This window comes from Notothenia rossii, assembly GCF_949606895.1.
Source record: "Notothenia rossii genome assembly, chromosome: 6".
NCBI classification, from domain to species: Eukaryota; Metazoa; Chordata; class Actinopteri; order Perciformes; family Nototheniidae; genus Notothenia; species Notothenia rossii.
In genome coordinates, this window is record NC_136909.1 from 80,548,922 (window position 1) to 80,575,325 (window position 26,404).

Below are 26,404 nucleotides of genomic sequence, written 5' to 3' on the forward strand. Positions count from 1 at the left end.
CGGTCACTTTTCACATTGAACATGTGCTCTTTTATTAAATAAACTAAACGCCTATGTTATTTATCCAATCTATGTGCATGTTTCAGACCCCGTTTACACGAGAACAAAACGGGTTGGATCCACATAGTTTCTCTTGCGTAAGCCCTTTCATTTACACAAGGCCGTAACAAAACGATAGAAACGGACCCCACAAACGATAAAGGGTCCCAAGGTGGATAGATTTGCAAACGAAACGCTCTGGGGGGTCCAACGGCTCTGTGTAATCGCCTCTAAACGATCATTTCATTTCATTTCCCGTAATGGACAAATACTTTGTTACTGTACGATATCAATAACAATAATCCACAGCTCCTCTCTCTGCTCCAGAGGATAAAAAAAGACAAAGACAAGACAGGACATAATTTCAAAACAAATACAATTGTACTTTACTTGTCCTATCAACCAGATGGCTCTCATGGATTCCCATTGTTATTTCTTAGCATGTTTGACACATTAACATTCCCTAACAGTTGAGAAAACGAGCCCCAAACCCTATCAAAGGTTTCATTTTTCCTTTTCAAAATATACGTTATCTTTTCCATAAAAAAGCAATTACTCATTTCAGGTGATCTTTAAACCTTGGTAGCTTCAATTATTTGATTCTTTTTGTAATATTTCATTTTTATAGGTAACATACTTAATTGCAATTCATTCTTGTACCTTCTCATAAACAATTTCCACAGAGCAAGGCAATCTGTCACAGTCAGCATGGTGGCCTGATTTGTTTTCCTGTTATATCATTATTAAATTTTTCTGCTTGAAATATTCAAAGATAATATCAAAACAAATTATACCGTACAAACTGCATCGCTACACCAATGTCCTTTTTGTTTATGATCTATTCCTTCTGTTATTTCCTTCTGTTTCCATTTGTCTCTACTTCCTCTTCACCTTTTGTTTTCAGGGCATCATGCCGTCACCAGTGTCTGAGCTGAGGGGTCCAAACATTAAACACCTCGAAGGTTCATTTTTGGATGATTACAATTTCCAACATACCACGCCCTACATCCATGCGCTGCGGGACCCCGTCTGCAACCGGGTCACTTTGGTGAGTTTGTGTATATAATTCATTCGGACACCATTATAGTGTTCAAGATCACTTCTTCGCGAGCGTCAACGGGGGGGGGGGGGTAGTGGGGGAAGTGGTGCCTAGTAAAGCCAGCTTCAGATGAGGCTCCCTCCGCAAAATGAAGCACCCTCCGCAGTCTGCATGATCTGCCTGTAGGGAGGGGCGGCCCTACGAGTAAAGTAACGCGTAAAGTAACGCGTAAAGTAACGCGTAAAGTAACGCGTAAAGTAACGCGTAAAGTAACGCGTAAAGTAACGCGTCAACGCGTTACGTTATGTAGAGAGTAACGAAGTAAAGTAATATATGACTTTTTTTGAGTAACGACCCCATCTCTGCCCGTATGTTGTGTTCGGGTCTCCCGTGACCCGTTTCAAGTTAAAATGATATAATAACTATGCTCTAGTTTTTTTATGGAACAAGGCTTCATGATATCCTCCACAACAGCTGTATAAACAGTACAAAACAGATTTTGACCATTTTTAAATTTTTGAAGGTCTCTAAAAAAAAAAGGTGTGTAATTTGGTGTTCGGGCCTGGGAAGACCCAGCAGAATTGTTTTGGGTGACTCTGGGTCAAATTCGGCCCAATCAAGATTCCTCTTTGACTTTAGACACCCCCCCCCCCCCCCTTCATCCACTGTAACAATAATTAAAAAATGTTTTGGGGGAAATTGTATTCTAATATTGGCCTATTATAGTCCGATAACCTAATGATCGACTGTCTTCACTATAGGAAATATAATGAGTGAATTGAATCACATGTTTTACTTAAATATGTGGTGTAATGTTTGTTGGGGCCATATCATACAATTACAACAGGATTGTACGGTTATGAATGCATAATAAGTTAGTTATGATGTAGTTAAAACATCATTGGATGATAGTCATTTTTTGTGTGTGTTCTGGAGTGAGATAAATCATGAGTCAAAATTGACCCGCAAACACCATGAACGGTAACAACTTTTAAACACAACACAAGGGTTAAAGGAGGGACTACAAAAATGAATTTAAACATCATGAACCCTACCTTAAGTACACATACATGTAGACAAATGGACTCCTGCTGGGAGTGATTATTTTTGTTTGTGTCTTACAATTTCTTTATGACACAACTAGACGAATACCACTTCTCTGGAAACGTCAGATTTGCAATAGGATGTCCCCAAAAATAATATTCTGATATTGAGGCAAAATATAGGACTTGCTTTTAATGAACCATTTTTAAAGGGTTTAAATGGCTGCTTTTAAACCCTCACTGTTCCTGAAGGCTGGGAGTTTCCAACTTAGAAGGTTGAATCAATTAATAACTTTAATGTATTTTGTGTTTTATCTTAATGTGTGAATATGTGTAAATGTGTCGGTTGATTTTATATATAGAGGTTATTTAAGCAATAGCTTACGACAGGCCGTTGTATATGGTCATTATATCATAGTTAAGGGGCGTGGTTCGGCCCGATGCGAAGCGAAGTTAACCTTAAATGTTTCCATCTTAAGCTTTGTTAGTTAGTTAGTTAGTTTCGTAATGGACGTAATGTAACGGTCGTAACTTTTCTCAGACGAGGGAAACATGACTTGTGAAAAGTAACTACAATTCTACCCGTGATATACGCTCATTATATCACGGCTAAGAACCAATCAGATTGCTTGATTTGACTTGTCCGTTTTATAAACATATTTATACATATTTGTATTAGTGTATTTTGTATTTGGGATTGTTGGAAACGTTATTTCGATCTCTCTGTCTGTACAAACACACAAAATGTACATTAAAGTTGACTTTGACTAAGCTGGTGTTTTGGTAAATACTGCAGAAAATATAAAAATAGACATACTCTATAACTATGGTTCATTCTAAATGGTAACTTCTGTCCCTGTAAATTGTATATACAAGTTGGTTGTATACAAATAGATGCTTGTAAGCTCACTCAAAGAAAACAAGCATGTGACAGTTTTCCTCAAGGCTTTATTTCTAGTCAGTCTTTCGTGTGAGGTTCAGGTCAATTGATATTTGTGAATGAGCGTTGTTGATGTGTGTGTGTTCCTGCCTCCTGGCTCAGTCCTGTCAGACTTGGTATAGACAGCCTGTTTAGCCCACAGACTTTACAGAATACATCAACAACAACAACAACGCTGTCTCTCTCACACTCACTTCAAAATAAACCACCCTGTGCAGAACAGCCTTTGCATGCTGCTGTGTTTTTGACTTATTGTTTTTGTTCATTGATTTCCTCCTTTGACCTCTTGATGTGTCAATCTGAAGGCTAATGTTTGTTAATGCAGCTCGCTGGAGTTTTCTAAGCACCCGCTGCTCTCAGTATGCTGCCAGGTCGATGGTTAATTCTCTCATCGGGGTTTCTTTCTAAACTGAGATGAAATGGACAGGACAACCGTGCTGAGGAAAATGTAACGTTAAAGTAACAAGATCTTCTAATGTGTGTTTCCTCAATAGCACACCGATTACAAATAATTAAAAACTTTGATAATGTCAACATTTGGAATTTTTTAATATTATTCAGTTGGTTTTTCTAGATCATGGACAATTATGGTGATTTATTTAAAGAAGCGCGACAGGAATATGTTTAGGTATTAGGAAATGTGAATGGGTGAATGATGACTTGTATATATATGTACAGCGCTTTGAGGAGTCGTAAAGACTGGATAAAGCATATCAACCATTACAGTCCATTTGTAATGATGGTCTGAATCCTTGTGCATGCTGTCTCACTGAATTGACTGATTTGGTAATAACAGAGTCATTGTTAACGCTATGCTTTCCCTGCTATGACAAGTGTACATTTGTAAACGTGTAGAATGTAAAATGCACATATTCAATTGAACTGAACGTTTTTAAATGTCATTTTTTGACAATCTCTTTCTCTAGGAACTAAGCAGTGGCACAATGCTGAGGATCTCCATCCCAGAGATCGCTACATCAGAGCTCGGTGAGGCACGCACGCACGCACGCACGCACGCACGCACGCACGCACACACACACACACACACACACACACACACACACACACACACACACACACACAGCTGAGTCAGAGCAGTTAGGTCCTGGAAATTAGGTTTGAGAGCTGCCTTACGTTATTACACAGTGACGTATAATACTTATGTGTTGAGGATGCCATTACAAGACACACACACACACACACACACACACACACACACACACACACACACACACACACACACACACACACACACACACACACACACACAATGAATATTCAATAACGATTCAGTAATTAAATCCATGAAAAACGTTTTTCTTGCTTCTTTCTTTTTATTTATTTTTCTTCCTCGTTTGGCAAACATGTTAGTTTTTAGTGTAATATATATATAAATATTCACTTCACTACATCAACGTGGATGTGTTTTAATTGCCTTTGGAGCTTTGCCTTACTAAACAAAGTTAAAATGAACCCTTTAAGAATAGTTATCCACTGGGGGAATTAGCGTAGAAGCCTAATGTGCGTAAATAACCTAAAATACATTTTCCCATGGGACATTCATCGTGTGGGAACCTCAGTTAATTAGTGTATCGATCCTCGGGTCAATAAAATATACACCGTTCTCTTCAGTTCAATCTGACTTTAGACAACATGTATATTAAAGTATACATTTTTTAAGTTATAGTAAACAATATTAAACCGTTTTAAAGCATGATTTTGTTGACGGCTTCTGAAAATACCATCTGAAGTACTTAAAAAGGTATTTGTCGATTCCCATCAAACACAATCTAAATCTCTTCATCAACCAAGGTCCTGTTGGATCATTTAATTTCAGTAAAGTAAAGCTTTCTATTTATTTTGTGTTCCATATTTAATTTAAAACACAACTTTAGTATTTCCCAGTCAAATGTGTACGATTTTAGTTTTTTTTTTTACGTAACATTTTGAGTGAATTGCTCTGGTAGAAATGTCAATTCAGTTCAATTCTTACTGAAGGCTTGCCTCTGAATCTCTTTTTCAATCTGCTTTTATACTTTCTTTACAAAATCTCTCAAAGTACTTTGGAATGATGAATATGAAATACACTTACACGTTTTTTTTTCAATTCATGCAAAGCTCTATCAGTGTATCTTTTATTTGATTTAGTTGTCTAATGGCTCCTCGGGCAGATCTTAATGTCTGCTCCAACCATGACCTTCAAGCTTCTCTATCTCCTCCAGCTTGTATTAAAGCTTGTCTTTTTATTTAAAGCCTTCATCATCACTAAGGTGTTTACGTATAATCCTATCTGCCTCCTGCTTCTACCTCTCTGTCTTTGCGTTTTTTCTCCATCATTTAGTAATCGATCCTGCAGGCAAGGCTTTCTCCCGCTAATGAAATGGCATTTATCCACTTCTTCCCTGACCTTTCCCACTCTGGAAGTCCAATTAATAAAGCCTGGTGACGCTGATTAGGAATCTGATTGGTCCGAGTTGTAAGGAGACACTGTAACACTAATTACTGTTGTATTGGTGGTTCTTTTTTAATTTCCCTTTTTGTTTTCTGATGTTAGGAAGTAAAGGCCAATTGGATCATCAGAAGAAAAAAAGTTCAATAAAAGAAAACTTGGTTTCGAAAAGTCAGATTTGTAGAAAAGTACTTTTTCCACTTTAAGACTGGAGTCACTGGCCTGAAGAAATAGCCATGAAAGGTGTGTTTTTATTCATAGATATAGAAACACGAGCACAGGAAACTCAGGTATTACATCACATGTCACTTGTTAGACATTTTTATCCAAAGCAACTTACATACTCAATACTGTGGAAAAATCCCCACAATAGCAATTTGGGGTGAAGTGGACACAACGACATGCTGACTGCAGTGGGGTTTGAACCTGTGACCCCTGATCCAAACACCAACGCACTATCCCACTGCGCCACACGCCTCCCCATTCACCTTCAGTTCCGACTAAAACACTTTGAATTATCAGACTTTCATATGAATCATGTTGTACCCAAAAAAAGTGTCTGACCCCCACAGGGTACTACACTATCCTTCTATTTAAATAACAATATGATAACTTTGGACTTTGTTTTAAAACAAACTCGCTCTTTTATTTCTCAATGTTTTCCTTTTCTGTCCCTTTTCCCCTCTGATTTATTTCAGTGAGGAAATGCCTGCAGGCCATTCGTTTCATCCTGCCCAAGGAAGCTGCCATGAAGGTTGGTGGATTTGATTAATTATGATAAAACACAGAGAAAAGGAACCGCATTAGGTCACGAGGATAATACATTAGAGACAATGCTGGCATGGCATTACGTATTGGTCAATAAAGCCTGAAAACATTTACTCATGGAATATGTTACCGTGTGCAGAGACTCAACCTTAAGAGAACCAAAGATAGTGTAATCAGATTATCTGTCTGCCATCAAATGTCATGCAGAGCCTACATCATTATTTTGGTTGGAAATTGCATGGTTATTTAATTATTTGAGACGACATATAATAAATCTTGCTTTTCTGCAATAATATAGTTATAATGGATACAATTTCATTTAATTTTAAAGTAGGTTTAGTTGATACATTTTTATCTTTAATACTCTTTAATGCATGCTTCTTAGGCAGTGTTGGGCAAGTTACTTCCAAAATGAAATACAGTACATATTACTTATTACTGTCTTTTTTTAAGTAATAAGTTACATTACAATATTGCTGTCTCTGGAATGTAATGAGGTACATTACTTTTATATTACTTTTGAGTTACTTTACCAACATAACCGCAAAAGAATGGCTAGGTATGCTGAATGCTAAAATGTAGTGCAGCTCATTATACATCCAGTGAAGGGCAATGTGGTATAGCATAACAACTGTGTAGACCAGGGGTACTCATACGTTTTTATTAAAGGTCCACTTGTGAATTGTAAGCAAAGTCACTGGTCCGGATCAATGCCAGTAAAGTCCCGTCCCCCCCCGGAGTGGAGAAACAAAACTGAAATGAAGAAGCAGTTTCTTACGGCGCGCTATGCATACGCCCCCCTTGAGGGGGTTTCCCGACATGTCGTCGCAGTAAATTAAAGGGTGTTTCATGTTGTCGTTGCTGTGGACCTTCTTAATCTACCGTCTTTGGGGGCCCCCTTCTGGTCCAAGCACCTGCCTGTCGGCAACCGGCGCCCCTGTACACACACACACACACACACACACACACACACACACACACACACACACACACACACACACATACACACACACACACACACACACACACACACACACACACACACACACATTCAATACATACATACAGGTGGCTTGAACTAGTGGGAGAAATGGCACTGTTTGTCTGTAGTCAATGCCTTGAACCTCGGCAAAAGAGGCATTAGAAGCATTAGAAAGTCAAGGTAAACTTGCGGTTAACTTGTGGTCTGTGAGCGTGTCACGCTCGCGCACACAAATAGATATATATGCACGTTCATTCTCACAATGCGTCAGACACAAGAAAATATACATTAATTTACATCAGAATCAGAACGTTTTTATTTTGTATATTTTAATTTTTTTATAATGGGACACAGGGTTCGGTCCGGATTGATTTGCAGTTCGGTCCGGATCCGGACCTTGGTCCGGAGTTTGAGAAGCCCTGGTGTGGGCATTAAGGCTACTTACAACTTTTATTACACGACTTAGTTGAATACTCGATTCTGATTGTAAATTCTTAACATGTGACACGTTGTTAATACATTACAGACCACTGTTAAGGACTATAATGAAGGTTGCTAAGGAAGATCAAGAAAGAGAAAGGAAAAGAGGTTAAAAGACGAAGCGCTGGACGTCAGATAAATCACCAGAAGAAGGCAGAGAGGAAGTAAACAATAACAGGAACACGGAATGGGCTCTGTAGTTTGTTTAGTATCTGGCCGTGTAATAAGCGGGATAATGTTCAGCGAGGCGGTCATTATGGGGAAAATAAAACCCGACAGGCTGATCAGGGAACCCGACGCAAAGTGGAGGGATCTTGTTGAGCCTGAAGGGAAAACACCAGGCTTACTAATCTACCCGCACAATTTTTCTCTGGTGTCGGAATGTCTCACGATGTTGGTAAATTCTTAAAAAACAAAACACCATTTCATTTCGGGTTAAAATGAGTTGTAACTGAGAATTGTAAGGGGTAGTATATTACCCACATTTCATTAGTAATGCGTTACATTACTTTGTTACAGCAAAAAGTAATACATGACTGTAACGCGTTACACCCAACACTGGTCTTAGGTAACATTGAGCTGTCTGTGGCTCTTTCCTGCTGGAACACTCTACATGTCCCCTCTGTGGGACTAATCAAGGGATTCTGATTCTGATTCTAAATTCCTGTATTTTCCTTCCAGGTTTTGGTGAAGTGGTATAACATCTACAACGCGCCCGGGGGTCCGAGTGCTCACGCAGAGTGGAACCTGTTCGTCACCTGCTTCATGACGCTGATGGGCTACAACACTGAGCGCCTGGCATGGACCCGAAACGTGAGTCCGCTGTAGAAGGGTTTTCTATTCACTTCTTCTTTTATTTTTGTAGCTATGGAGACGATCTACACAGTAATCAAATGCTTGGTTTTTTATGACTCGTTTGTTGATATGTACCCTAACTATTTTTCCCAGCCCACAAGAAATGTGTCTTCCATTACTTTCAACTTGTATGTGATTTATCATTTTCTCCATGATTAGGATATCACCAATAATATTAACCCATTGTGTGTAGCTTGGTGTTTCAGCCTTTAGCCAGTTCTTAGTGATAGCCTTCTTTCCAGCAGCTAGCAGGATCTTGATCAGGTATTGATCTCCGACATGTACAGATCCTTCCATATGCCCCAGGTATAATACCAGACAGGTTCGAGGGACTCTATATCCTAATACCTTGCATAGAACAGAGTGTACACAGTCCTAGAAAGGTTGCATCTTACTGCAGCTCCAAAACACATGTGTATGGTGAGGTTCCAGATGTTTACAAAGTCTCCCGCATGGTTGTTGAGTTTTTGTTTGTTTACTACTGATTTTGGGTGTGTAAAAGAAACAAATTAGGTTTTTCCCACAGAAATTCTTATCAGTTTCTTATTTTAACTTCAAACACTTAATCACATGTTTTGACCTTGCTCTCTGCCCCCCCCCCCCCCCCCCTCTCCCCCTCTCCACAGCTGCATTTTGAAGTGCCTCTCTCTCCGGTGATTGCTGCTAAGAAGGCTCGTCCCTCTGATGGAGGCTCTGAAGAGGTGTGTGACCTGTTGTGATGTTTGGGGCACAGTTAACGTAAAGCACTATCTCTGTAATGTCTGAATATGATTACACTCTAAGCAAAGGTTCATTCTTCCTTATATGTCCTAAACTTTAAAGTAAATCAACTTTAAAACAGATTTTCAGACCAATCAAGAATTGTTATTCTAATGTGATAATTCATTATCTTAACTACTATATGTAGATGCTTGATAGAATAATAATAATAATCCAGTAGTGGTGCAATAGTGTTACAAAATGAGTTTGTCTTTAGAACATCTTGGAAATATTTTTGTTATCGTAGCTTGAAGAAATAATAATATTTGAATACATTTTGTGGTTGTAGCGGTTTCCAAATGTAGAAAGAAGACATGAAAACATTTAATAAAGTCAAGATTAAAAATATTTACAATTTGTTCGTAGACTGAAATAATGGAAAAACCCAGGCAGAGAAGTCTGTTTGCTTTGGAAATGTAATATTGGAGGGAACCCACCCAAATATTTCACTTTAACTGTGTTTGACAAAGGGAAAGCCCAGCGCTCCAGAAAAACCCTATTCACCCAGGAGTCCCTTTCAATGTGCATTTAAGAATAAATGTGACACATAATTGGAAAAAAAATAACCTGTAGTCTCTGACGCGCACACATACACACACACACACACACACACACACACACACACACACACACACACACACACACACACACACACACACACCAGATTAAAGGTGGAGGGTTGTTAAGTGCTCTGTGTTTATGTGGGTTCATCGGAGCAAAGCATGACTGTCAAATGTCAATCAGCTGGAGGCTTAGGCTGTGCTCTGTACTTTTGTATGTGTGTTTGTAAGGGTATTTGTGTGTGCCTGGTGGAGTGTATGTAGGTTTGTGTGTGCGTATTTGTTTGACCTGAGGAACTGAATGAGCCAAATTAAACTGAAGCATCCTGTTGACCCTGCCTGTGACTCTTCACGGATGTTATGACGGTTTTGCAGCCACAAGTAATACACAGAATAGACATAAAGTTCACATATAATTTATGCATAAGCAATCTGAATGTTAAAATGATAGTTCTCACAACACATGCTGTCTTTTTATCCATCAGATAGTCACAAATCCATGTGTCTTGGAGCACATTTTTACACAGACATGTAAAGTTTTGCAAACCTGCGCCCTCAAAGCTGTGCATGTTACCTGCAATGGTCTCCAAGTCAAATTCGGACAGACCCCACCCCAACATTATTATAAGTCCTCTGATATGACCTGTAAATAAACACACAGGCTAAACCAACAACCACTTTAAAGTGTTTCGATTCAACACCTATTTAATCTGGGTTTTCTCTTATTGAATCAAAAATCGATGAAACGAGGAAAAGCCTCTTTCTCTGGCTCCGCTCGATCAATATCCTGAAAGGCAAACACATCCTGCAATCAGTTCCAGGCTTAGATTTAAAAAATACTGCTCAATCATTTACAAACAGACATATTTTGTTCTGCTCCCCCACCCACCACATTAGATTCATTTCTGCCATGGTCATGACGGTACTGTGAATTCTCCCTATACACTACTGTTTTGCAGGATATTGAAGCCAGTGCAGGACTCTGATATACCCTAAACCAAGGGTTGCCAACCTTTATTGTGCCAAGGACCGGCAGATACATTAAAAAAAATTTGCGGACCGGTTGTCAATTTTAACTGATTTGAATATTTACTCACCAGCAGGTGGCAACAGAGGCTAATTGTATTTAACAGCCTGAAGAAATACCAATATGCATCCAAAACATATTAACAACGTTTAAAACCAGGATACAATTAAAACACAAAATGATGACCGCTTTACAAATATTAATATAATATATAATATAATATAGCCTAATATAGGTGGCAACAGTGGCTAATTGTATCTAACAGCCTGAACAAATAATAGAACAATATGCATCCAAAATATATTAACACAGTTTAAAACCAGGATACAATAAAAAAAAATTAGGACCACTGTACACATATTGATACAACTGAAATGTCAGTGAGACCCCTGGGCTTGTTTGCCAGCAATAATAACGTCATACCGGGGCGTTCGTTCCGGTACACTCCGACAGCATTTAGCACTACATCAAGATTAAGATTAAACTAATTTATTTTGGGAACACCCACATACCCATGGAGTTGGCCAGATGTGTGTAAATTACTGTTCATGGTAATTTGAAAACAAATGCCGTTGTTGGACACACACAAACACACCGAACATACACACACACACACACACACACACACACACACACACACACACACACACACACACACACACACACACACACACACACACACACACACACACACACACACACACACACACACACACACACAGTGGAGCTGAGCAGAGCACATACACACACACATCATGCGCCTTTGTGACCGGACATTTCCTTCATACAACGATCAATAGGGGGAATAATCGGGCCGTTCGATGTGTGTGCGTGTAGGTAGAGGTGTGTGTGGTTGAAACGTAGCAGCCTGCAGTGGGGAACACAGTGAAGGCGGTGTGTACGTGCTGGTGCTGCACTTCTCAGAGGCTGCCTCCTGATGCTGCAGCTATTTCATGAAGTGAAGGAGGCTTTACAAAAAAAAAAAATTGCTCTGTACCCCTGGCCGCAACGTCCTTAAAATGAAGTCCGAGTTCGAAATATATCTCAAATAATGTATGCACTGCCATTCCCCCACAAACATAACAGTCTACGATTAAACGGTTGTCTCCTGTGTGCTCCACTTCCTATTGGCGCACCGGTAACTTTCTCTGCGTACGAGAGGCTGAGACCTTATGCTAACCAATTCTGATTTATTTTGTATGTTTTGGATGAAATAATGACTGGTATAAAAAAAGAAAAAAAAAGAATTTGTTTTGATAAAATATTTTTATATATTTATAATTCTGCAAATATTACGATAAACTCACAGCTATTTCGCGGCCCGGCAGTAACACCTCCGCGGCCCGGTCCGTGGCCCGGTACCGGGGGTTGGGGACCCATGCCTTACACCCTAAACCCTGTCCTGTCAGAGAACCCCGCTTTAATCTGTCTTTAATCTGTTCTCTTTGTAGGACCTGGACTACCTGTTAGGGTCTCACTACCACCGGCAGATTAATTCCCAACCTATCTGCTCCAACAATGCTCTCACTACAGAATCTGTGAGTAACCCGCTCTTAAGCAATTTCAGGATCACTGTGTCTTTTTTATGAAAGGAAGTATTGTCACAATATCAGAATAAAGAGAAATAGAGAGGAGAATATTAAACACATGATAGGCAGTGTTGTGGAGTCGTTGGTTAAATTGTTAAAATGACTTTTACTCTTCTTTATTTTGTTGTCTATGCACACAGACAAATTACTTCACATTTGTCGCTTCAGCCAATGTCTTGCAGTTTAACGTCCCTTTCCTCTCCTGTTATCCATGTCCTAGATGTCCTCTCCCTCCACGCCCTCTCTGAAGTTGGACAGTTCGGCTCCTCTCTTCCCTCACATTCCCGCTCTTTTCTACGTTCTCCATCTGCTCTACCAGGAGCTGCAGCTGGACGAGCTGCAGAGAGCGAGAGCCTCATCGCTGGTCTGTCTGCTGCAACAGCTGGCGAGGTAACGTGTGTGTGTGTGTGTGTGTGTGTGTGTGTGTGTGTGTGTGTGTGTGTGTGTGTGTGTGTGTGTGTGTGTGTGTGTGTGTGTGTGTGTGTGTGTGTGTGTGTGTGTGTGTGTGTGTGTGTGTGTGTGTGTGTGTGTGTGTGTGTGTGTGTGTGTGTGTGTGTGTGTGTGTGTGTGTGTGTGTGTGTGTGTGTGTGTGTGTGTGTGTGTGTGTGTGTGTGTGTGTGTGTAAAAAAAAAAAAAATACAGTTATTTAGATTGATTAGAGTGTTTCGATTCTATATTTATGCATATGAAATTAGCATTTAAATCATGCTGTAAATGACTTTAATGAGTGTGAAAACAGTTAAACATTGTTGCTTTAAAGGTCACCTATTATGCTAAATCCACTTTTTCCTGTCTTTTATACATCAACATGTGTCCCCTCTGTGGAAAGAGACTCTGGAAGTTTCCGGAAAAAAGATTCTCTCTCTTTTTGTCCTGATCCATTTATATAAATAGTTGTCTGAAAATGAGCTGATCAGATTTTGGCTACTTTATGATGTCATAACGATGTTTTGGCTTGTGTAACCATTAGCCAATCACCAACCAAGGTAACCCCCCCCCCCTACCTTATCCCCTGAATCTCCTCCTAGAGCACCATTGAGTTCTTTCTAACCAAATCTCTCAGAGGGGCGTGGGGAGGGGCTCCTTATTTTCATCTAAAGTAACAGACAGAGAATCAGCACTTTTGAAACAGGGCTGAAACAGAGGGGATTATGGGATGCTGCAATGATCTGTTTGGTGTTTCAGCCAATCAGAGACAGGCTCTGTATATATCTGAGACCTACAATATATTGGTGAAAAAAGTATAATAGTGGACCTTTAATATAAAGGTTACAAAACAGAGACTTGTCATTTATCACAACAAACTAAACCTGGTCTACTTCTCACCCAACCACGTTTAACTCTCACCACGAGGAGAGCACATCTCATTGTTTTTAGTGAATGCGTATGTGCAATCAAAGCTTTTCGTACGGAGAAATAAACTTTAAAAGGTTGTCAAGTGACCGCTGTGGCTGGTGACAATGACAATAACAGGATAGGTGGAGTGGGAGAGTGAAGCGCTCTTCTGAGTAATTGGCCTTTGTTGGGGAGTGTGTGGGCTGTTTTGAAGTATGTTGCACTTTTTTACACTCTTGCTGTTATCAGGACAACTGGTTAAGACTACAATTATGATCCATATTGTTTTAATAGGTATTTTTGGGGAGTGATCATATTTCTTTTAAATCCTTATCAATTATCTGCAAGAATTAGGTTTTAAATTGGTTTGATTGGTTATGCTTTATTACCTTTTTTATTATTTAATGAGGAATTATTTTAAAGATAAATCATCATAAACATTCATTACGGTCACATTTATGCTGCCTCAAGTAAAGGGGATCACTTAAAGCACTTTTGTACGTCTTTTCTACATGAATATGTGTCCCCGGTGTTCCAGGGAACTCACCAAGTGTCAGAAAACACAACCCTCTCTATTTTCCTCCATACCTAAATCTCTTAAAAAGGGGCTGCAACGGATCTGATACAGATTGATCCAGATTTGAACACTTCTATGACGTCACAGAAGTGGTGCTACGGCTATTGGGCCAACTCCACCAATCAGGAGGAGACAGCCACGGACATTGCCGTTTGAAAGCGCTGGAGACGCTGTAGTACATATGCCAGGCCTGTAGATGGTGCTGTTCTCACAGAATCAGCCCATGCAAAGACAGTGTTACATTGAGCGAAATGAGGAATGGCTAAAATGCATGATCTGTTTGGTGTTTTGAAAAATAAAAAGTATAAATATGCCTTATATAGGTATGGTCCTACACTATATTATTCAAATATAGCATGATAGGTCCACTTTAAAGGTCCCATGTCATGGCCATTTCTACTGATCATAATTCCATTGTTGAGGTCTACTAGAATAGATTTACATTGTTCAATGTTCCAAACTCACATTGGTTTCTCATACAGCGTCCCTGTATAGTATGTGTATTCACTCTCTGTCCTACACGCCTTGTTGGAGCTCCCTCCCCCCCCCCTCCCTCCCTGTGAGCCCACTGTGCTCTGATGCGTGCCTATGTGTTACAATGGCGTTTGTTAGCAACCAGAAAATGACACCAGTAATGACAAACAGATGAGAATGCTGCGTGGGGTCTGGGTGCCGTGTTGGCGGGACGTTGCGGGGCTCGCTGCTCCGCCCTTTGAGGCTCGAGGAGCCGACTGCGTGGGGTCTGCGAGACACAGCGAGACACCGCGGAACTCAGCCTGATCTCAGCCTGAGCACACGCATGGGAGTGTGTGGCAAACTGTGAGTGGAGATCCACAGAGTTGCGGCTGAGAAAAGATAAGGCTGAGTGAGTGTGTGTGAGGAGCTCCACGGATTGGTCCATTTGGATCGTCGTTACGTCACTTGATTCCCGGAAGAAGAAAAAAAAATCTCCAACGGGGCGTTCTGGGGCAGCATAGACAAGTCTTTTCTGTGTTAGAGTTTTACTCGCAGGGTACACAGGGTGTACTTTGAGGGTGTGTGACTCTGCAGACCGCTTACATGCATAAAAAGCTACATAACACACAAGGGGACGGGTAATAACCGGGAAAGCATGACATGGGACCTTTAATATTACACAGCATACAATATATTTTCATTCATTTAATTTCTCTGCTTTCAATATGAGATTCAAAATATATAAATACATATTATATTTATATTTATTCTCATACAGTAGCAACGTTTTCTGTAATAATTTGCATCATTGTTTTTGTTTCTTGCACTGAAAACGGTTATACAATAATTGTATTATGAAAATGTAGTTTGATAATGGCGTTACATTAATTTCAATATAATATATTAACCCCTGTAATCCATGGCAAAAATATTAACAATCAAAGGCTGCAGGCCTAAAGTAGTACGAAGAAATTAGTCATAAATACATCAATAAATTCCTATAAATACCTAAAAAAATATATACTTACAGTTATTAGGCAATACAAATGCAAAGGGACACATAGGAATCAAGAAGACTCAAAGCAGAAGGGATAAAAGACTTATATTAATCATTACTTTTACAGGCCTGCACATGAATACTTCAACACCTTTTACAAACTATTTCCCATTGTATCACACGCACACGCACATACACAGAACTGAAATTGTTGTGTGGGAGTCAGGATTAAAAACTATTGATTATCTGAGGTTAAGCAGAATGGTAATGACTCATAGCTGTTCATTACTCATACCATGTGTTTTAATTACTGCTCAAAAACAAGTGAAATGCCACAGAGTCTCTTTGATAATGTGCTGCCATTTTTAGACTTGATTCAATGCCCTGCAGCTGTTGTTTGTCCAGCTGTACAGAGACCTGGGGATACAAGTTTAGAAACAACCTGAGGTGCTAAGTGTTTGTATATATATGGTCATTGCTGTACAGGAATATTAATATTTATACTGCTTACTTTCTTTTTGTTTGCAGAGACCTCCAGTTGGATGAGTATGTGGATCTGTACTGGAGAGACTACCCCTCCTTAATAAGTGGCTTCACTGAGAGTTGCGTCATAGACCAGGGTAAGAAGTAGCAAATAATACTTTTGCTATTCTAATTAATGATATATAATCGGGAGAAAGGCAAAGCGTGTTGTACTGAAACAGAGAGGACAGACTGGTCTGCTATGTTTGTCTGTGGTTGTAGCATTAACCTTAAAAAGTGAATAACATATTTTGCTGATATGGAGACAATGAATGATCACAATATTGTGGGGTGAATTGTGTGGTTGCTTTCACAAAAATAATGACACAATGAGATTTTTAATAAATAATTGTCAGTCATTGGATAAAAGCAAATAATGACACACACACACACACACACACACACACACACACACACACACACACACACACACACACACACACACACACACACACACACATACACACACACACACACACACACACACACACACACACACACACACGAAAAATGACATCACTTAACTCTAATGCGGCCTTTAAAACCAAGAAAAGACACTAACGCGATATTATGATATAGAAAATGTAAGAAGATATATAGTCTCATATCCCTTGATTGGTAAATTATTGATATATAGCCCAGCCTTAAATGTCATGTAAAAGTGGTTTGTTGGTGAGTGATGAAATGACATAAACAAGGACATATAATTGGACATAATTCTAAAGTAAATGCACACGTGACTGACCTCCTCTTAAAGATGTTGCTGTTTTAAAATATTATTTTTGACTAAGGTTTAAAATTGATTTGAGTCAACACCTTTGATTGTCTCCGCATGTCATAATCCGTACACAAGTTGTATTTCTTACAGGGTCTTTTGTCTTTCTGTAATAAAAACAAAAATTTTCACACAAATTAGTAACTTTTTGCCTCAATAATAATAATATTAAACTGTATTTGTATAGCACCTTTCATGCACAAAGCAGCCCAAAGTGCTTTACAGAAAACATAACAACAATATTAAAATAATATAAAAATGAATACAGAACAAGATAAAACATCTACAGTGATAATATGTTAAAATAAAACAAATGTGAAATAAAATAAAAACAATACAGTAAAACATAGACAATGATACGAGTGAGAATTGAAAGTTAACCCAAATGAAAAGCCATATTAAAAAGATAGGTTTTTTTATTTGTTTTTAAATATTTGAAGGGAGTTTGCTGCTCTAAGATCTGCTCTCTCCCTCCTCAGCTCTGATTGGTCAGATGCAGCGTCCGTCCTTCCTGACGGAGGAGCCTCCCTGCGTGCTCAGCTGGCTCAGCAGCTGTCTGAGAGGAGAGGAAGTCCCGCCTTTCCCCTGCCTGCCCGGCATCTGCCACAGGACCCGGCTGCTGGTTCTGGTAAATGGATAGATAGAATTGGAGGATGAAACCCTCTTTAATGGTCACACATGATCACACAGTGACATTTGTTCTCTGCTTTTAAACCATCCTAGTAAATCCTAACCTTTACGTGTGTGATGTGCATCATGTGACCTCAACCAAATTCATATTATTCATCAGAGGACAAGCAAAGTGGAGAGAACAGAGTGGAGAAATATCACAAGAACAACTTTTGAGACCCTAATACTTGCTTATGTCTAGAATGTGGTATTTTACTTTTGAAGTAATTTGTAGAAACAATGGGAATAACAAAGACAATAAGAAACGGTGAAAGATACAAACCAATCAATGTCTATTATAGGGAGCACAGCTCATATAGACAAAGGTGACCGGACTTAGGTATGCCATGTTTGCCTTTGTATTTTCACATGTGGAGAGATCCTTGAAGAACTATCGGGATAGAATAATTTAAGATATTCATTGTCTGCCAACTTCTTTTGTTCACACACGCCACAGGGAGTAAGGAATTCCAGCTGTATTTCAGTAAAATGTTCCCTTTTGTAGAACCTGACGGCATGATTTTCATTGTTAATATTCAAAGGTCTGTGGTGATGTCTAACAGCTGGTTTTGACTTGACTTTAATGATGTTCCCTCTTTCTTTTTTAAACTTGATTTCCACCTGCTTGCTGACGAGTGTCTGTGAGAGCGAGGGGAACGAGTTTAGCTCTGATCGGGACGCAGTCAGATCATTTATATGTGTAGCATGTCTGTTATTCTTTTTCTGAACATGAAGAGCAATTATGTCTGGAGATGCGTTGCTGATGGAGTCAACCTTTTATTATCAAGGAAGGAAGGGCACGTTAAAACAAGTCATATTTCCATCTGACTTTGTTTGAGACCGATTAGAGAAACCTATAGATGGATATACTTGGTCGTACAAATACATAGACAGTACGGATCACAATGTGAAAAGATCCTTAAAAAACATATGCGTCATTATCCCTACAAAGTTATTGAAAGCCATGAAATTAAATATTTCCCGCATTAAATTGAAAATGTGTTTTCAGTCAAGTAGACTTGCATTTTCACGGGTCTGCAGTTGTTGTCTAGCCTGATAATCAGTTTTAATCGCCATTTTGTTTCACCTTATTCATTATTTACAACAAATCAGAGATGTGGGTCAGAGATCTGGCACCACGCTTATTCTAACAAACATGGCTTTCAGTACCAGAACACCTCTATTAGTCCCACGGAGGGGAAATGTGCGTAGTTACAGCAGGAGAAAGAGCCACAGACAGCTTAATGTTACATATGTTAAATAATAAAAATAATAAAAAGTTGCATAATTAAAAAAAAATGCACATCCTGTAACAGTTCTTAGGATTTAGCAGCCAGGTATATATTACACAGTTAATAACGGCATCTATATATATTGCACATCTAGCTCATATGGCACATAGGCTTAGAGACTGCACTGACCTCACCACCTTCAAAAAACTTACAAAAACTCACCTCTTCAATCTGGCTTTTAATGTGTGATTGTTTTTGTACTATTTGACTTTAACTATATATATTTATTTGTTGTTCTTTATTTTCACTATATCTGTAAAGTGTCTCTAAGTACCTGTAAAATGTATTATAGGTGGTTGGTATTTAACAGCAGCAATTTACACAATTTACAAAATACACACCTTGTAACAGTTCTAAGGATTTAGCAGCCAGGATTTATATATTGCACACATTGCACATAGTTTGTTGGTATTTAGCAACAAGGGGTGATGTGGTGTGTGGTGGGGGGGGGGGGGTCTACTAGGGGCTGTGCTGGTTGTATAGTCTGACCGCTGCAGGAAGGAAAGACCTGCGGTATCTCTCCGTGAGACAGCGGGGGTGCAGAAATAAGTCCAGAAATGACTCTAATGAAACTCTAATATAGAAATGGTGGAGAAGACAAACTTCTTACTTTTTCATATAGTATCTATACAGTAACCTCACATATAGTGAAGCTCACACTTTAGGGTTTACTGAGACTTACAGAAGTGCTGATTTGGACGCAGTTCTCATTTTTGTTGAGGAGAGAAACTCACTCTGGAGCGAACTTTAGCCTTTGCAGACCATTGAGATGAGCAACAACCTAAACAACACACTACAGGAAAGGGAAAACCACAAAAAGCATAATAAGACCCCTTCTTAAATGAATGTCTTGCGAGGTGTTTAAACAGTATTATTTATCTTTGTCTCTCTTGTTTCTCTTTCTCCTTTTTCAGAGTTATGCCCTCTACATCATTGGAGATGAACATGCTACTTCAACGGATAAATCAAAATACCTGGCCAAGCTTTCTGCAGGTGTGTGTGTGTGTGTGTCTTTGTGACTTTAAAGATTATTTACTTGTCTTTAATGACATCCTGGGACTGTTTGTTTCTTAGTGATTGTGTTTGTGCATGAGAACATTCATTTATTGACTCCCGAGTCCCGGTCCTTATTACCTGTCAGTCCCATAGTTCCCTGCTTCAGAGTCCAGTATCACAAAACAAAAGCAGTGACGCATGCACGTGTGTGACCTAGTTTTCTCCCATTGTTTTGGCTTGGAAACGTAATACAGTGTGAAGGTCACTGCAGGTATTTGATCAGCCCTTCTTCCACTGACACAGAATCAGTCATTTCGCTTGTTTTCAGCTCTATGTTGACATTGTTCAGTGACAAATCCAATCAAACAAGGTGTCATTCCCAGAGTTCCCGTTAGAATATTCTTTTGCCCGTCAAAATGTCCGTTAAAGTTTAAATCTTCCGGGGGAAATTATAAAAGTGCCAGTCAAAGGTCTTCTTTGTTATTTATTGAGCTTTAAAACAAATTGATATGATTTGATATTAAACAAACTAATAATAGTAGATTAACTACATTATTCAAATGTGTACAGTAATTTACAATAACACAGGAATAATAAACGGAGCGCTCTCTCCCTCTCCTGACAGCACGTCAGTATCATGCAGCTCGATGATCCAGTAATGAGTGACTCGACAGTAAAACTAAACATATCTATAACTAGTGTAGGTAGTTTGAGAGGTCATTAAAATAGCTGTGTGTGTGTGTGTGTGTGTGTGTGTGTGTGTGTGTGTGTGTGTGTGTGTGTGTGTGTGTGTGTGTGTGTGTGTGTGTGTGTGTGTGTGTGTGTGTGTGTGTGTGTGTGTGTGTGTGTGTGTGTGTGTGTGTGTGTGTGTGTGTGTGTGTGTGTGTGTGTGTGTGTGTGTGTGTGTGTGTGTGTGTGTGTGTGTGTGTGTGTGTGTGTGTGTGTGTGTGTGTGTTTCTTCGCTCGCTCATCGATCAGATCCAGCTAGTTCTAGCTAATGATAGGACTACCTGCTTATTAAAAGACACCTAAACAATAAACGTTGCTATGCAACTGGGTGAGGCCACAAAGTATAGTGCAGCATTATGCATTTGTTTCCATGCCGACCGGAACCCCGAGGCATTACCAACAGATCAACGCACAATCAACCCATACAGGACATCTCTTTCTCCACATTAAGTGTTAGACATTAGAATTGACTATTCTTGTCTGTCACATACTCTTCTTCTTGTCTGTCACATACTATTCTTGTCTGTCACATACTCTTCTTCTTGTCTGTCACATACTATTCTTGTCTGTCACATACTCTTCTTCTTGTCTGTCACATACTATTCTTGTCTGTCACATCAGTGGCGCAACTGATACGGTATTGCGCTAAGGGGAAATTCTTTTGACCGGAGAGATTTAGATTTGCCGATCTTCTTCAGCATATTTTACCGGTCATAGTCCGGTAATTACAGGCTAACAGGAACTCTGGTCATTCCACATAAACGCAGTCCTCAACTCAACAGGAACGAAAGGTCGCCTTTTTTTCAACCTGTCATTTAAGTGCCTATTCTTTTTAGTGACCCATTTTGAAAATGCTTTAATACATTTGAGGGTTGCACAGTTTCCTTCAAGTGTTATGAAAATGACCTCGTTGACCTTTCCCTCCTGCTCTCTTCCTCTCATCCTCCACTTTCCCAGGCCAGAAGAACTGTGCCGGTGAACCGCAGTACAAGAGGTAATTCAGCTCAAAAAGAAATAGCTTTATGATTTTATTTCTTAAAGCAACTACTATCAAATCATTAGTAACATGCTTTAAACATCACAGTAAATCCTGGTCCTTGAGTTTATTTGCTAATGTACTGCATATGATACAGCTGCAAAATATGCTGTTATAGTCAAAATAAATGTTGAATGTATTTAATTGCTCTAAAATATTGGCATATCATTTCTTTTGGACGTATTAATGTATTGTTTCCAGCCTTGTTTGCTTTAAATGTTCTTCTTTATTGCCTTAGTTGTTGCATTAAAGGTCTATTGGTGCATTACTGCCACCTGTAGATCAGTGGGATAGTGGGAAAATCTTGAAAATAAATACTTCTTATTTTATTCACTTTCTACTATTTAGTCTTAACTCATTTTTACATGTATTTATTTTAGACAAAGCAGTGTGAAGGTTCAGTTTTCCAGTGAGAGTCTGGCTGAGCAGCTGGTGGTGTGGCTCACCTCAGAAGGTAAGACAAGTAGATCTTTTCAGCTTTTATCTAAACAAAGGGACACGTGCTAAAGCCTTATCCTCTTTTTGTGCACTGCACTTGTTAACATTAATGCATTTCACACATTCATACCTGAACAGCGACATTTTGTAGGTACAAAACCATTTGAAGGAGTATTAAAGTGGTTTGATAATTGGGTCCAAGTGTAACAATTGTGCATGTGTCAGGACTACCATCAATATCTAAATATAATGGTCTCAATTTATGGTCTGAATGCACCATTAAACAACATTTGTTAACAAATAAAGATTAATATTAACATGACAAGACGCTTGTGATGAGGCAGGAGTTGCTTTTTGTAACTGTTATGACACATGTGTTATTAATTAAGGACACGGCTTCCTCTTTCACCAGAAATGACTCACCTACCCTGGTCTTTTCTCTGTTTTAGGTTTCACCCTGAAGGACCTGGAGTCGGTCCCCTTCGGTGTGGCTCTGCCAATCAGAGAGGCCATCTACCGCTGCCGGGAGCGACCGTGCTCTGATTGGTCAGAGGAGGTCTGTCTGCTGATTGGGCGACAGGATCTGACTAAACAAGCACACAAGATGACCCTGGCCAAAAACAAAGCTGTGAGTGTGGAACAAGTTAATAACCAGGGCTTTTTTTTTTATCAACGGTTAGAATGCAATGTTTCCCCTACCAACGGAGCCCCGCGCCCCGCCTGAAATTCAAGGTGTTTTTTTGTATTAAAAAAATATATATATATATATATCGCAACAAATTGCAACTGAAGTAATCTATCTACGGTCACATTGAACAATCATGTGCTCTTTCATTAATTAAACTAAACGCCTTATTTATCCAATGTATGTGCATGTTTTAGTGTCCACTGCTTTGCACATTCACATTCCCCCTCCGCTCTGCTTCTGAAGGGTGGGGCTCCGCTCCACACACACACACACACGCACACGCACACGCACACGCACACGCACACACACACACACACACACACACAAATGCACACACTCACAATCAGAGACAAGAGCGGAGGAAAGGAGGAGAACAACAAAGTGTAAAAAAAGTCAAACAAATCTGCATTATTGCCCCCGAGCTCTGCTGTCTGCCCGTTTGTGTGTCCCCCCCCAGTTTCCAATTTGTTTATTATTATTTTTTAACTTCAAGCCGTTATCGTCACGGGAGAAGGACACACACAGCCTGCCCAGGTGGACGCGCGCGAACGCGACAACGAACGTGACAACGAACGTAGCGTGCGCATTCTAAAAATAGCTCACAGATGGTGAGCAGGTACCGCGGTTTTGAACTACAGTATTGAATTTGACAGAAAACAACAATGAAACGCCAGCAGAAGAATAGTCTAATGAATTGGGTGAAAAAAAGGGGGGCCCCCCCCCTAGTGGCTGAAATATGTTACAGCATTACTACGTCTAAAACTTTTTTGTTTTAACATCGCTAAAGGAAGTCTGATGGCCTAAAAACGACATTTGCCAGACAACAGAGAATTCAGAAATAATATCTTCTTTCCTATAAATTAATTAACAGTACATCTTTAAATCAGTAAGGTTGTTGAGATGAAAAATCAGTCCGTACATATTTTACTAGCTTCCATTGTTGCTTTATTTGTATTAGGATGTTCGTGATATCCCAGTATTGAAGGTCACTGTGATATTTAAAAAACAAAATATTGATATCATGTTAATATTGCACATTGGGTAAAATATTCATTGTGTCTTAATCCATAGGTTCAGACGTTATGGTCACAGACCCTAATTTCTATCTCCCTATACTTGTATTTCGAGTGCTATTTATTTGCGATAATATTGTTAAAGTTAATTATTTTGTCTACCATATATTTTGTAGGTAAAGTCTAATATTATGACAGCCCTTTTGTAAATATATATTAATCGTATTGTGTGTATTTGCAGTCGGTTGGCTCAGGTCTCTCCTTGGAGCCTCCTGCGACCACAGAAGTAGACGAGGAGGAAGACGGGATGTCGGACATTATTCAAGAGGTAAACACGCACACAGTTCATATTAATCTCTTGCATCGTTGGCCTGTCTTCATTCTAGCCATTATCTGAATCAGGTTTATTGTTGATCTTAAGGTGGTACAACAAACATTAGTCTGATTTGGTATGTTCTCCCCTGCAGGTCACAGGGCTGATCTGGAGTCAGGATCTGAGGGTCCAGGAGGTGAGGAGGCTGCTGCAGAGCTCCAGGCCGGTCCGAGTCAGTGTCGTCCAGCTACCAGAGGTCTCTGATCACGAGTACATAGAGGAGAAAGAGAACAAGTGAGTATTATGTCTGTGTGTGTGTCCTTAAAGGTCACCTATTATGAAAAGTCCACTTTTTCATGTCTTTTCTACATCAACATGTGTCCCCTCTGTGGAAAGAGATTCTGAAAGTTTCAGGAACAAAGATTCTCTCTCTTTTTGTCCTGATCCATTTCTATAAAAACCTGTCTGAAAATGAGCTGATCAGATTTTGGCCACTTTATGATGTCATAACGATTTTTTGTCTTGTGTAACCATTAGCCAATCACCAACCAAGGTAACAACAAACTGTAGATGTTCAAAGACAGCAACACTGTAATTTCCAAGGACATATATAAAATATTTTCCTGTTCCCTTTTTCTCTCTTTCTGTTCCTTGATATTTTGGTCACCCTGTTGTCAGTCTGTCTTTCTTAAATATATTCCTCCACTGACTTGACTTTATTCCATGTATAAGTGCTGTCCTCTCCTTCTCTCGAGGCTTTATAGAAAAAGAGAAAGGGTCAAATATGCCTCCTGTCGATTATATACTGTATATTATCTGACTCTCTTTTTGTCCACGTCTTTGTATCTTCCCCCAGACTCCTGCAGTTGTGTCAGAGGACCATGGCTCTTCCTGTTGGCCGAGGCCTCTTCACCCTCTTCTCTTATCACCCTGTACTGACCGAACCTTTACCTGTCCCAAAACTCAACCTCACGGGTAATGTGATATTCATTTACTATGCACATTAACAGGAAGACTGTGAAAATAAGCATTTCAGGTTATATCAGCTCATTGATAGCTAAATAGGAATATGTAAGAGTGTTTTTGCTTGTCATGAAAAACCTAGAAGTTTTAATCATGTCGGTTTTTAGTTTATTCTCGAGATTGTACTGTATATCTCTAATTTTCTACCCCAGGCCGAGCCCCTCCCAGGAACACCATGGTGGATCTGAACAGCGGGAACATTGATGTTCCTCCCAACATGACCAGCTGGCCCAGCTTCCACAACGGAGTAGCTGCCGGACTCAAAATAGCCCCGGCTTCGCAGGTCAGTCTGAAACCTCAGCTGCATCAAGCCATGTGACACATTTTCCATACCTGCACCTGTATACTCCCTACGGAGAAGGATATAGGATATACATATTTTATACGTATTTGCATTTTTATATTCGGGATTGTGGGAAACGGTATTTCTATCTCTCTGTCTGTACACACAAACTGAAAGATTGACAATAAAGTTGACTTTGACTGACTTTGAATTGCCCTGCTCTGTAACCCTTACATCTGCTCAAAGTCCTCATAATAATCTCAAATTGTTTTGGTGATATCTTCTAAGGTCACAATGAGGGATGCTCCGATCGGCCGCCGATCGATATCGGCCGAAATTCACTCTCTGCCGATTGATTTGTGCTCTCTATAAAGGCCGATCGGGAGAGCCGATCCCATGACGTAAAAATACATGACACTTTTCTCTGTGCGCGGCAAAACAAGCTCGCCAAAATGGCTTCACCGGTCTGGCAGTATTTTAAGGTGTCCGAAAAAGAAAGTAAAATAGCGGTATGCAACGTGAAGCAGAAACCCTGCCGCTCCGCCCGCTGTGACGGACCGGTGAGCAAAACACACACTAAGAGTTAGACCGAACACACTTAGCTATTTTATCTACCTCTGGAACAAGCTAAACTAGTTATACATATGTTTATTCTTCACTGTTGGGTCACTCATTACTGGATCAGTGAGCTGCATGAGACGATACTGACAGGCTGTCAGGAGAGGGAGAGAG

The 26,404-nt window shown here is 39.7% G+C and overlaps 1 protein-coding gene across 2 annotated transcripts in view; it reads left to right on the top strand.

Moving 5' to 3' along the window:
* anapc1 (anaphase promoting complex subunit 1) overlaps positions 1 to 26,404 on the top strand; it is a 66,670-nt gene that overhangs the window by 13,072 nt on the left and 27,194 nt on the right. For both annotated transcript variants that reach the window (XM_079688781.1, XM_079688782.1), the window contains exons 16-32: positions 944 to 1,087; positions 3,988 to 4,048; positions 6,209 to 6,264; positions 8,422 to 8,553; positions 9,222 to 9,296; positions 12,393 to 12,479; positions 12,751 to 12,920; positions 16,424 to 16,515; positions 17,672 to 17,820; positions 20,068 to 20,146; positions 21,836 to 21,872; positions 22,295 to 22,368; positions 22,802 to 22,980; positions 24,295 to 24,381; positions 24,521 to 24,660; positions 25,223 to 25,341; positions 25,542 to 25,672. In XM_079688781.1, coding sequence (XP_079544907.1) covers positions 944 to 1,087; positions 3,988 to 4,048; positions 6,209 to 6,264; positions 8,422 to 8,553; positions 9,222 to 9,296; positions 12,393 to 12,479; positions 12,751 to 12,920; positions 16,424 to 16,515; positions 17,672 to 17,820; positions 20,068 to 20,146; positions 21,836 to 21,872; positions 22,295 to 22,368; positions 22,802 to 22,980; positions 24,295 to 24,381; positions 24,521 to 24,660; positions 25,223 to 25,341; positions 25,542 to 25,672 — 1,812 coding nt within the window. The remainder of the gene's footprint in view (positions 1 to 943; positions 1,088 to 3,987; positions 4,049 to 6,208; positions 6,265 to 8,421; positions 8,554 to 9,221; positions 9,297 to 12,392; positions 12,480 to 12,750; positions 12,921 to 16,423; positions 16,516 to 17,671; positions 17,821 to 20,067; positions 20,147 to 21,835; positions 21,873 to 22,294; positions 22,369 to 22,801; positions 22,981 to 24,294; positions 24,382 to 24,520; positions 24,661 to 25,222; positions 25,342 to 25,541; positions 25,673 to 26,404) is intronic.